The sequence below is a fragment of the Prionailurus viverrinus genome, chromosome A2 (genome assembly GCF_022837055.1).
Source record: "Prionailurus viverrinus isolate Anna chromosome A2, UM_Priviv_1.0, whole genome shotgun sequence".
Lineage (NCBI taxonomy): Eukaryota > Metazoa > Chordata > Mammalia > Carnivora > Felidae > Prionailurus > Prionailurus viverrinus.
Genome location: NC_062562.1, coordinates 17,957,930 through 17,970,309, shown reverse-complemented (window position 1 = coordinate 17,970,309; position 12,380 = coordinate 17,957,930). Strand labels below are relative to the sequence as shown.

General features: G+C 48.7%; 1 protein-coding gene and 1 non-coding gene across 2 annotated transcripts in view; one reads left to right on the top strand and one right to left on the bottom strand.

The window, feature by feature from the left end:
• BSN (bassoon presynaptic cytomatrix protein) overlaps positions 1–8,833 on the bottom strand; it is a 90,987-nt gene extending 82,154 nt beyond the window's left edge. Inside the window, exon 1 of the mRNA XM_047826184.1 lies at positions 8,604–8,833. Coding sequence (XP_047682140.1) covers positions 8,604–8,833 — 230 coding nt within the window. The remainder of the gene's footprint in view (positions 1–8,603) is intronic.
• On the top strand, positions 628–700 carry TRNAN-AUU (transfer RNA asparagine (anticodon AUU)). The gene has a single exon. It is a non-coding gene; the product is annotated as a tRNA-Asn (tRNA).
• Positions 8,834–12,380: the final 3,547 nt, after the last annotated feature.

The following is a 12,380-nucleotide window of genomic DNA, read 5'->3' as shown; positions in this document are numbered from 1 at the left end:
AAACCTGAGTTTCTGACCCCTACCCAGGAGGCTTCCAGTATTCTTCATTCCCCACCCCACCCTATGCTGTCCTTTGTTCAAATGTCCTACTTCCTGATCCTCTTCTCATCCTCAAAGCCCTCCCCATCCTCTTGCTAAATTTTCCATCTTCTTGGAGCAGGAGGCAAGGAAGTGATGCAGTTCTCCAGCTGTGCTTGGTGTATGGCATTTCAGTTTGCTAAAGTCAGCTAGCTGGCTGTTCTTCTAAATCTCTCATATTAGGCCTCTGGAGTTCCCAACAGAATAAGTTAATGTTGTGAATGTGTTTTGTAAGCTGTAAAATACCATACAAATATATGCTCTACTATTTTAGAATATGAAATAATCCAACCCCTTCTAATCATGCGCTCATTTATCTTACCTCTGTGAGACAAAGAAAAAGCAGGAGCAAACTCTAATTTAAGGAAGTTCAGGGCAAAAATCGAAACAAGTGCCTCTTTCTCTCCCACCAGATTGGAAGCTCCTTGAGGGTACAGACCATTTCGTGCTCCTTCCTTTGTTCCTCACATTTCACCCAGGGCTAAGCATCTAGTAGGTATTCAGTGAACAGTTTCCTGAATACATGGATAAAATTTCACTGTAAGGGGGGCCTGGCTGGCTCAGTTGGTAGAACATGAGACTATTAATCTCAGGGTCGTGAGTTCAAGCCCCATGTCGGGTGTGAAGTCTCCTTTAAAATATTTTTTTCACTTTATTTTTGTTAAATTTTTAAATGTTTATTTATTTATTTTTGAGAGAGAGAGACAGAGCATGAGTGGGGGAGGGAGAGAGAGAGAGGGAGACACAGAATCCAAAGCAGGCTCCAGGTTCTGAGCTGTCAACACAGAGCCCGACATGGGGCTTGAACTCACAAACCGCGAGATTGTGACATAAGCCAAAGTCAGACACTTAACTGACTGAGCCACCCAGGCACCCCACATTTTTCACTTTAAAATCCTCCTATTACTGGGGTGCCTGGGTGGCTCAGTTGGTTAAGCGTCCAACTCTTGATTTCCACTCAGGTCATGATCTCCCGGTCATGAGATCGAGCCCTGCATCCACCTTCTCACTGAGTGTGGAGCCTGCTTAAGAGTCTCTCTCTCCCTCCCCCTCTGCCTCTTCCTTGCTTGCACTTGCTCCCTCTCTCTCTGAAAATAAATAAATAAATAAATAAATAAATAAATAAATAAATAAAACCCTCCTATTGCTAAGTAGAACTTAATTGTAGAAACTCTCACAACTACCCCCATATACAAAAAAGGCAGACAACCCATATTACCTACCTGATACATTACAAATGTGTCAAATTTACAGGTGTGACTATCAGGGAATTTTCTTACCCCCTTTTCTTCCAAAGCACCCAAATGCCTTACTGATTCTTCCAGCATCCTGGGAAAGGATAGCTCCCTCCCTGAGCCAATGGCACTGGAGAGCAACTCTGGGTCCAGGGGCAGTCCACTGGACTGGGTCCTGGAAATCACCTCTGGGTGATCCTTGTCTGAGATGCTGCTGAGGCTTTTGATCTCCTCAATGGTTGGGGCCAAGACGCAGAAGCTAACCTTTCTACTTCCCCTCAGGGAAAATTCACCTTGGGCCCTAACAGCAGCCCCACACACTTCAGGGGCAGCCAGCCTGCCCAAACAGTTCTGGATTTGATCCCAGGGTGACCTAGAGTTCTCTAGAGGCTCCTAATATGCCTCCATGTGACCTTCTTGCTAGAAAGAAGTGGGGGTACCAGGTAAGGGGTCTCTTCTAAAGCAAAGCTCTCTTAAGAAGCCTAGATGCCCATAAGAGCAAAGAACAGATGGGGAGATCAGAGCAGGGCTGTGACCAGCCTGGAGCTCAAAGTACAGCACAGATGAATCAGGGTGCACGCTTACCAGTTCCATCCCACAGGCACAGATGACCAGAACCTAATGTATATGACTTATGAGCTGAGGGCATGCCACGGGGCAAGAGACACCCACCAGAGGCCCCATCTGCAGGAAGGGAACCACAGAGAGTGGGACACCAGAATTCCATCTACCCTACCACAGGTGCAACCCCAGAGGCCATGGTTCCAAGTCATTCCCCAGCTATGACCAGCTTCCACCACTACGCTGGTGACTGGAGAAGGAGAGGGTCCTCAAGGCTGGAAAGGAGCCTAAGCAAGCAATGAAATATCAATGCCAGTGTGACATACCCCTGGCACCAACTGAGAGGCCCAGGCAGGAGTCCCCATATGGCTAGACTGTCCCAGCTCACCAGGAGGGCCTCAAGTCCTAAAGTGACACTTGGCCCTTGCTGTAGGCATGCAGGTCTCAGCTACCTTTTCACCATTGTAAAAAGTAAGTCCCCAGGCAGGAAGGATGAGTAAGACCTGGACAGACAGGGCCTACAGGAGCTGAATGGCCAGGCAAGTGGAGTGAGGAACAGGTGTGTGCAAAACACTGAGCAGAATGTCCATGGTGAAGCAGACATCCAGTACGAGTAGTTATAACCGTTGTGACAGTTTTGCAAACCTACCTCCCCAGTCAGCCCCAGCCTGCTGCACATGGGCTACAGCTTCCAGGAACAGATTTCCCCTCAAATAGCCCACAATGGAAGGGCCTGTCTCTCCCCACTTCCATCACTAATGGGAAGAAAGGGCACTATTGAGACATGCAGGACCTCTGAGAAGAGAGAGGGTTTATTGAAGCCCCAAACCCTATATCCTAGCAGCCTACTTCTTAAATATACAGTGAAGGCTCCCCATAGCTGGGTGTAAAGGCATGACCCACAGGCTCTGAAAGCTTTGCCTTCTTAAACTCAGAATCAAACTTACTAAGAGAAAGGAGAACTTTAGAAAAAAAGAACAGAAAAGTGACCCATTGCATCATTCTTTGGCTCCCAAACTAGTCCAAGGTCTGGCTCTAGACCCTTCATGTCTAAAGACCTCAACAAACTCTTTGTTAAAAAGCTAGGGGCACCTGGGTGGCTCAGTAAGTTAAGTGTCCAACTTCAACTCAGGTCATGATCTCATGGTTTGTGGGTTCAAGCCCCATGTTGGTCTCTGTGCTGACAGCTCAGAGCCTGGAGCCTGCTTCAGATTCTGTCTCCATCTCTCTCTGCCCCTCCCCTGCTCACACTCTGTCTCTGTCTCTCAAAAACAAATAAAAAACGTTAAAAAAATTTTTTTGAAAGCTAGAATTTCTTGATGCCTGGGAGGCTCAGTCAGTTGAACATCTGACTCTTGATTTCAGCTCAGGTCATGATCCCAGGATTGAGGGACTGAGCCGTGCATCAGGCTCAGAGCTGAGCATGGAGCCTGCTTAAGATACTCTCTTCCTCTCCCTATGCCCCTCTCCCTGACTTGTGCTGTCTCTCTCTCCCTCTCTCCCTCTCTCTCCCTCTCTTTCTCAAATAAAATAAAATTAAGTAAAAATAAAATTAAAAAGCTAGAATTTCTTGGCCAAAAGAATGAAATTAGAATCTGAATGGCTTCTAGATACAATCCCAGCTTACAGTAAAAATATGGGACAGAGGAATATCTCAAATGACACCACAGAGACACAATCAGCATAACCCAGAATGTGAGAAACAGAGGACAAATGACAGTTCTCCAATCATAAACTGCAAGGGGGAAAAAAGAAAATGGCATCTACAGATTTAAAGAAACTCAAGAAATGTATCAAACAAATGCAATGTGTAGACCCTATTTAGATCACAATTCAAACAAACCAACTGGAAAAATAAATTCATAAGATAATCAGAAAACCTGAACCCTGACTGGATATTTGCTGAGATTAAGAAGGGACTGTTATTGGGCATCTGACTGGCTCAGTTGGTAAAGCATATATCTCTTGATCTGGGGGTCATGAGTTAAAGCCCCACAAAGGGTGCAGAGATTACTTTAAAAAAATTAAAATTCAGGGGCGCCTGGGTGGCTTAGTCGGTTAAGTGCCTGACTCTTGACTTTGACTTGAGTCAAGAGCTCATGATTCGTGGGTTCAGGCCCCATGTCAGGCTTTGTGCTAACAGTGCAGAGCCTGCTGGGGATTCTCTCTCTCTCTCTCTCTCTCTCTCTCTCTCTCTCTCTCTCTCTCCCCCATGTCAGGCTTTGTGCTAACAGTGCAGAGCCTGCTGGGGATATTCTCTCTCTCTCTCTCTCTCTCTCTCTCTCTCTCTCTCTCTCTCTCAAAATAAGTAAACTTTAAAAAATTTAAAAAATATTAAAATTCAAAAAAAAGAAGAAATTGTTACCCTGTTTGGATGCAATCATGGTGTTGTGGTAATGTTCACACAAAGCCCTTATTTCTTAGAAATAGACACTGAAACATAGAAGATGAAATATTAAGATGTCTGGAAATGGCCTCCATGGGGGATGGCAGGTGAAGAAGATACAAACTTGATTAGCCATGAGTTGGTGATAACTGTGGCTGGGCAACGGGAACATGAGAGTTCATTAGCTTATTCTCTCAACTTTTATGTAGATTTGAAATTTTCCATAATAAAAAGTTAAAAAGAAAACAGATGGCCTTTCTTCCCCAACTTTTTTTTTTTTTAGCAGCAATTTATTTGTCTTACTAATGCTGGGAAAAGCTATATTTTCAAAGCTGCTCCTTTCTCCCTGGCAAAAGATGAAAAATGGTTGCCCCTTTGGGTGAAATTTTGACATCATCACCATTCAGATGTTAGGTCACTTTAGTATAATCTCCATGGCATGCCTCCATGAGAATCCAGCCCTGGGGCCAAAGGTGATCTCTAAATGACAAAGGGCCATTATTTCTAAACCTGGCAATTATATCCTCTCATTTCATCCTTACAAATTAGTCCCAGATTTTACTAGAGACTCACTGTTAGCTGATATAGTATAACAAGTCTGGTTAATCCCAGACCAGATATACTGTACCTGACAAACTTTTTATTTTTATTTTCTTATTGAGATAGAATTATGACAAACCCATTTTGAGAAAGGAATTCAGGATGTGGTTCTCAGAGCAGCCTCACTCACCTTCCAGCCCACGGGCAAGTTCTGTGTGCCAGCTGCCTTTGACTAAAGATGTGTCTACAATATTTGAGCTGGAAGTGAGTGAGAGGCAACCTGGGCATTGATCATGGATTTTGACGGGTAATGAGAGAAAAGGGCCTCACCTGGTTTACCCCAGCTCTCCTCCACACTCCTGCCCTTGGCCCCATTCTCACTGTTCCAGCCTATGTAGACCACACTCCTCGTGCTGTCTCCTTCTCTCCATCTCTCATAACCCCACCATTTTTCCAGCATGCCTTAGATTTCTCCTTTGAGACTTGGCTCTGCCTCTCCACTCTTCTCACTTGACAACCCTTCTATAAACACTGTCTATTTGGCATTTCTCAGACACTGAGCTGCTCGGACACCAAGCCTTCTCAGTCTGAGCTGCTCAGACTGAGACTCCATGATTTGGCTCTTCGAGAGCTGTCTGACCAACCAGACTGTGAGGTGCTAGAGGACAGGGGAGCATCGTATATCCTTCCAGACCCTCCACAAAGCCCAGAACAGTGCTTGCTCTTGATACTAGTAAATACACCTTGGCTGTATTGAGTGAAGATCAATTTGCAAATGTCAGAACATGTAAAGTCCACAGGGCTGGTATAGATTACACAGGTTGCCACTGGTTTATGTGACTCCTTTGTGCAATTTTTTTAAAAGATGCTTTCTGGGGGCGCCTGGGTGGCTCAGTCGGTTAAGCGGCCGACTTCGGCTCAGGTCATGATCTTGCAGTCCATGAGTTCGAGTCCCGCGTCAGGCTCTGTGCTGACAGCTCAGAGCCTGGAGCCTGTTTCAGATTCTGTGTCTCCCTCTCTCTGACCCTCCCCCATTCATGCTCTGTCTCTCTCTCTCAAAAATAAATAAACGTTAAAAAAATTTTTTTTTTATAAAAAAATAAAAGATGCTTTCTGGGGGTATTGGTAAAGTTTCATCTTGAACTGGTGGTGTCATGGGTATATATATATATATATATATATATATATATATATATATTAAATCCCATCAATCTGAGCACTTCACTGTACAACAGGCATAAAAATAAGTGAATGAATGAATGAGTGATAAGTGTCTTTTTCTCTAGGAGGATGCAGCCCACACCAGGGCATACAGCTCAGAGAGTAGAGTTTGAGACAGAATTCAGCCTTCCCTGAGTTGGCACTTCTTGAGAAAGGCACAAGCTATATAACTGTACATGTGACCCTGAGACCAGAAACAGAGAGCCCCTGGCCTTGAGGAACTATCCGATGCCCAAAATGCCATATCATCGAAATGGGCTAAGAGGCAGCACTGTGGGTGTGGTGGTGCTGCTACTTACAGCATTCAAGTCAGGCTCTTCCATCATAATTGGTGGAACTGTGCCCTCACAGCGCCCAAGTCAGCTCAGTATGAGGATGAAAAGACTAATTCTGGGGTAGTAAGGGGTGATAACGCAACAGGAAAGAGCCAGGAATCAACTCCCCCAGAACCTCAGTTCCATTCCCCTGTGGGGTTAGCAAAATGATTTCCCCCTTATGTGACCCTCCACCTACCTCTATGAAGCTTTCCACCCCTCAAATTCACAAGCTTGCTTGAAACTGTGCCGCTGCTCTTTCCTGAATGCCCAAAAGCCTATGCCACGGGGCTTTTTCTTCATCAATGGGCCAATCTATTCATCAGCATCTCTGAACAGAACATGCTAAATTTGGCATCAGGTACCTGAGACGCTCTAGTGAGAAGTAGAAGCCATTCTAATGCTGAAGGAGAGACACCATGGAGGCGCCACTCATCTCAGATTCTGTAACAAGCTGAATATCAGCTGGAGCAGTATATCCTGTCTCCTAAGGGGCTTTGGTCACCTGAGCTTTGGTGACAAGTAGCCAGCTTGCCCTGAGCTTGACAGCCATAGGACCTTAGCACCACAGGCCCATGTGTGAATCTTGCCCACAGCCAGGAGCAATATTATGTGACTGCTAAATGGAGCAGGAGCCCATGGTTCCCCAGAATGCACAGATGGGGTAGAAATGAAAGGAATTAGAGGAGTAGACACCAGCCTCCTTCCTGTCCTTCTGAGCTGCCCAGATCTTTCCAAAATCTCATATGCTTGGCTCTGCAACATCAGATAAACTATAAACAGAGCATCCTGTTTGGTTACCAGAAGAGAAACGTCAAATTCCCCATACAGAGAACTACCAATAACAAGGTGTTTTTCCATTCATCTGGAGACGCCTTCCCTTGGACAGAGAGCTCTATAGCCTGGGTGAGGCTCCCTCAAGCTAAAACTCAAACAGCAGCTCAACACGCAGCAAAATGGACAGTATTTGCAGTGCTAAGAACCGTATGCTAACCAACTGCATTACTGTAATAGCTAATGTAAAATGGGCAAATTTCCCCTTTAAAGGGGGTGCTCACAGGCTGGCCTGTCTGTGTCAGGTTTCAGGCTATTAAGAGACTTTCATTACGATTAGTTGTCTAAGAAATGACTTCTGAGGAAATAAACACATGAGAGGCACAGCTGGGCAGCCAAAGAATCAAAAATTATGCTCCCTCACAGTTTATGTGTTCCCACACAGAAAAGCCAAGGCAAAATTATCAGCAGACTCTCATGGAGCCAGAAGCACGGCACCCCCCACCCCCTACCCCAGGTTTTTCTACTCCCTAGTCCCATTTGGTGGAAAGATAATGCCTTCCATTTTATCCTGTTGTCTCTTTGTATCTTTCCTCAGTTTTCAGTCTACTAATCAATCTATCATATATTGGCATTCCCTTCCACTGCATTCACTACCACTTGAGTGTTTTTGTAGGACTTCAGTTGGCATACATTTTAAACAAGCTGGTTTCACAGTATTTGATCAGATATGTTCTGTTGAAAGCATTCTATGTGGGTTTCCGTTTTTCCCTGGTTTTGAGGTGGTAATGGAAATCATAAGGCAACAGGAACATATTTGGTGATAGATGATTCAATAGCATTTTTGCCTCACCCCAGAGTGTTTCACTAAACCTTGGTGAAAGCACATGACCCTGTTTGTATTTTGAGCCTAAATAAGTACTTTTTGGTGTCTGGTGGCATTTTTCCTTCCTCCAAAGGTGATTATGGTGACTAAATGCCTGAGAAAAGCGCATGACCAAGTTCATGGTTCAACTATTTCCTTATCTCTCTGTTTCTCGCAGTGACACTTATCTTCCCTGACAGCCACTCCCATTGTGCTCTTTCCTTGGCCCAACACAATGGACACATGCAGACACCAGCAGACAAGGAGGACGTTTTCCATCCCACTGCTCGCCAGTGCAGAGGGACTAGGCTGAGGTTACATAAGCCCCTCCTGAGCCCAGCGTTGGGGGGAAGCAAATTTGGGGTTCGTGACGGAGTCATGGTCTGCAGGCCCCGACTGACCCTGCGCTCACTCACCATCCTGCCTTACCAAGGCAGGGCGGATTGAAAAGGAGGGCCACTTCCCGCGACCACCAGACTCACAACAATCTGACTGGGTTCAAAGTGTGGCCGAACGTCCGAACCTCGCTGTCCAGACTACATCGAGGGGTCGCGGGCTCCGGCCCCGAACTCAAGCTGCAGCTACCCCCCCCCCCCCCCACCACTCCGGGTGCCGCGACGCGCGCTTACCTTCCGGGACCTGGGCCAGGGCCCGGGCCGGGGCCTGGGCCAGGACTTGGGCCCGGTGGTCCTGCGGTCGCCCTCGCCGCGCCAGCAGCGGGGAGCTGTCCGCCGCCAGCAGGTGCTGAAGGCGGCTTCCCTGCGCCGGGGCCGGGGCCGGGGCCGGGGCCGGGGCCCGGGCCTCCGGGCGGCAGTGGCCCGTCGCCAGCGCCGCCCTCCAGGCTGGCCTCGTTGCCCATGGCGGGCGGGCGGGGTCGGGGTCGTGCTGGGCCCGGGCCGGCGGCTCCCGGGCGGCTGCTCACACGCTCGGCGCCGCCGCCGCCGCCATCTCCCAGCTCGGCTCGCGCCGCCGCTTACCGCTGCGCATGCGCATGCGCGGCCCGCGCTCCCCTTCCCTGCACACGCCTCCCCCCAACCCCCCGCCTCCCGAGCGCGCGCGCGCGATCCAGCCAGGCTGCGAGGACGCGTGTCCACAAGCCGGCGGCGGGGTCGCCGGGAAACAGCCACCGCGCCAGCGCATGCGCCCTCCGAAGCCGACACAGCCAGCGTGTGCTACCTGGAGCCTAGCGGGGGTTGGCGGTAGCGTCCCACACTGAACCAGGATGGAGGGGCACCTGCCACAAGAAGCGGCCCTGAGGGCGTCACGCCGTGCCCTGCCCTCGTGCCAGGGGCACTTCCTGTCCCGGGAAACTTGGAAGTAGAGGCTCTCCTTTGGGTAACCTCGTTTACCAGCCAGCCAGCCGGCTTCGTGGGGACAGGCCTCAGAGACGGGCCACAGAGTGTGGCCTCAGAGAATGTTTAGGAGTTAGACAAGTGAACGAGGATGTTCAGAGGTCATGGAAGGACGGAGACAGGATGGTCGGCGATGGAGCTGGATGGTGAGGGTCCCGAAGGCCAGCTGGGGGAGTGGAGACTTTATCCAGATGGCGATGGGAACTATTTGGAATTCAAGCTGAGGGCCTGGTCCCATGGGACAGGAGTCTCAGGAAGTATCTCTGGGAAAGGTGGAGGGTGTGTCAGGACTGGCCTAAAGCCAAATGGAAGGCCTCCTCGGTAGGCCCTGGGACAGTGACCTTGAGGATGGGAAAGAGGAATTGATATTTCTCAGAGACCTTGAGCTGTGGCTCCCGAGACTGTCTAGATGAGAGGCTGCAGTCTGCTTCTGCATTAACCTGAGAGCTCACCAAATTACTTTTCTGTTACCTCACTTTTACAGATTTCAGTATTTGCATGCTACTCAGGATGCTCTGCCTCATGGCTTCTCACACAAACCTTTGCTTTCCCAAGGGTGAATATTTCCTAGAAGATGCAGACTAAATTCCAAACTATTCCTGGCTCCATAAATCATGACTGTGTAGAAGAACCCATTTAATTCTAATGGTGAGGAATATGTCACATGGGATATCAGCAGTTCTAACCTCACCTGGAGTAATCTGAGGATCCCAGTGAACACTGATAGCCAGGCAGATGGACAGACCTTGGCCAGACCTTCCCCATGCACTCTTAGTTGCTCTTCCCAGGCCTTAGGATGGAACTTCCATGAAGCCTGGACTCCCCAACTGCCTGACACTGACTGCCTGGAATGATGAGGGCCTCTCTGCCTGTGTTATCATGGCCCTTACTGTGTTTCCTCCTGGGTTGATTCATCTTTATGAGTGTCTGATGACTATGTGTGCACATCTAGGCTCCCCAAGAATCCTCATCTCAGCTCTGCCACCTCCCAGGTAGGACTTAGACAACTAACTTAGGCTTGCCAACCTTCCATTTCCTAGCCTGCAAAGTCATGATAATATTAGCCTCTCACACAGGGATTGTGAGGGTGAAGTGGCTGATGTAGTTAAAACACAAAGTCAAGTGATTGGCATACACATAACCAACTTTATTATTAGTTGTCTCGGTGGTGGGTGGTCCAGGATTTGGGGGTTTTATGCCATACCTTCTCTCCTGGGGAAGAACACGAACACAAGCACTATGGGCAAGCCAGTGACCTCACCTTGGCTCAACCCAGGCTCTTCTGGCTTCACAGACACCAATCAGTGTGGTTTGGGCTACTTGGAAGTGGGGGAAAGAAGGATGTTTGTTTTCTATTTTTGTAGAAGCCAAAGGAGCTATGGCTTTCCAGATTTAAATCAACATGCCCCTGGTTCCAGTGGGGGTAATTAGCCCTACTCAGCCAGCAGGCCTAGGGAGTTGCTCTCCTCAGAGTGGATTCCTAGCTGTTAGCAGACCTCTAGGGTCTCTGCTGCCTTAGTGACAAAGGACACAGTACAGTGGACCCAGGAGGACCTGGAAGTGTGTGTTAGCGGTGCCCCTACCTTGCATTCAAACTCTCAGTTCCACTTCCTCTGAAAAGCATACCCAGAAACATGCCTGTTCTGTCTACATCCAGCCCTGGCATTCAGCCCAGGGACTCCTGCTGGCTGTGGGATGGTGCTGGCCTCTGGTTGTCTGGACCTCTGATTCAGTCTCCCATTTTAATTCACTGTTCAGGGGCTGTTTTCTTCCCCTTGACCTAGAGCAGGGGCTCCTCAACAGAAGGACTTTGTCTGACTTGTCCTATCCCCTGCGCTGGGCTTCAGTGGGGCCTCAGGGGCTAATGGTTGGGCTGGGTTCTCCATATAACTCTGAGCATTTCCCTCACCTGAACTTCTAAGGGGTTCGCCAGCCACCAGGCTTAAAAGCACCCCAGAGGGATCTTTGGCTGTAGCACTTGTATCACCACATTTAGGTTATTGATGTAATAAGTAACAGGGAGGGTGCTAAGACTGGGTCCAGACTTTCTCCTGGTGGAGGGGTCATAGATGAGCTGTCTACACTCACCTAGGAAAATTCACTAGGCTTAACTTTATGACTAGTGAACAAACAAATCTCTCAGTTTGTGCAAACCAGCTGTGTGGTGTGTCTGGTACCATTCCTTCCTGGATCCAGTTGCTTCCCAGCCTGGAACAGGATGCACCTAGAGGCCCTGCAGAAATTTCCCAGCCCCCTAAACTTCACTTGCCAAAGGTATCTTCTTCCCACTTCACTGTGACATGTGACACATGGCAGTAATTTTGGAGAAAGGACAGATGGGAAAACAGTCATTTCTCATGCCACAACAGAACTGATGGATGGATACACGTCCACTTTCTTCTTCAGCCTGTGCTCTCAAATGCTTGTGAAAGACTAGAGGGAAAAGGGAATCCGAAAAATCCATCCAGGTAGGGAAAGGCCCAGTCAGAGCCAGCTCACTACTGGAATTTGCGGAGATGCTTAGTCATGGGAAGGCAAATCTTGGGAGAATGAAGAGAGGCACCTGGATGCCAGCTGGGCCACAGGCAAGGCAACATGCAGATGAGCCCCAGGAAGGTAAAGAGGGGCAGAGTGCAGACTCTGGGGCTTCTCTGCTTCCCCACACACGGTCCACTTCACCCCAGGTGGCTACTTTTAGTGTGGCAACCTCCACAGGGAGGCTCAGGATCCAAAGATGAAGATGCTGCCGAGGATGAAGAAGAAGGCAAACTATCGCAGGCTTCAGATTTTTCCAGAGAGGCTGGGAGAGCTGGCTCCTATCTACAGAGCCCCCTTGGCTCTGCACTCTTCTTTTTGTTGTGCTGCTGCTGCTGCTGCTGCTGAGGCCTGTCTCCCCTCCCAAAGAGAGGCAACTCAGGAATGTGGCTCCCTGTCCCCAGTCTTCCTCTGGGATGGAGAAACAGCACTGAAGAGGAAGGAAAGAAGCCCAAGGAAACAGAGCGTTTCTCCACTGGCTGAGGCTGGTCAGCACTACTCACTACATGAGGAATAAGG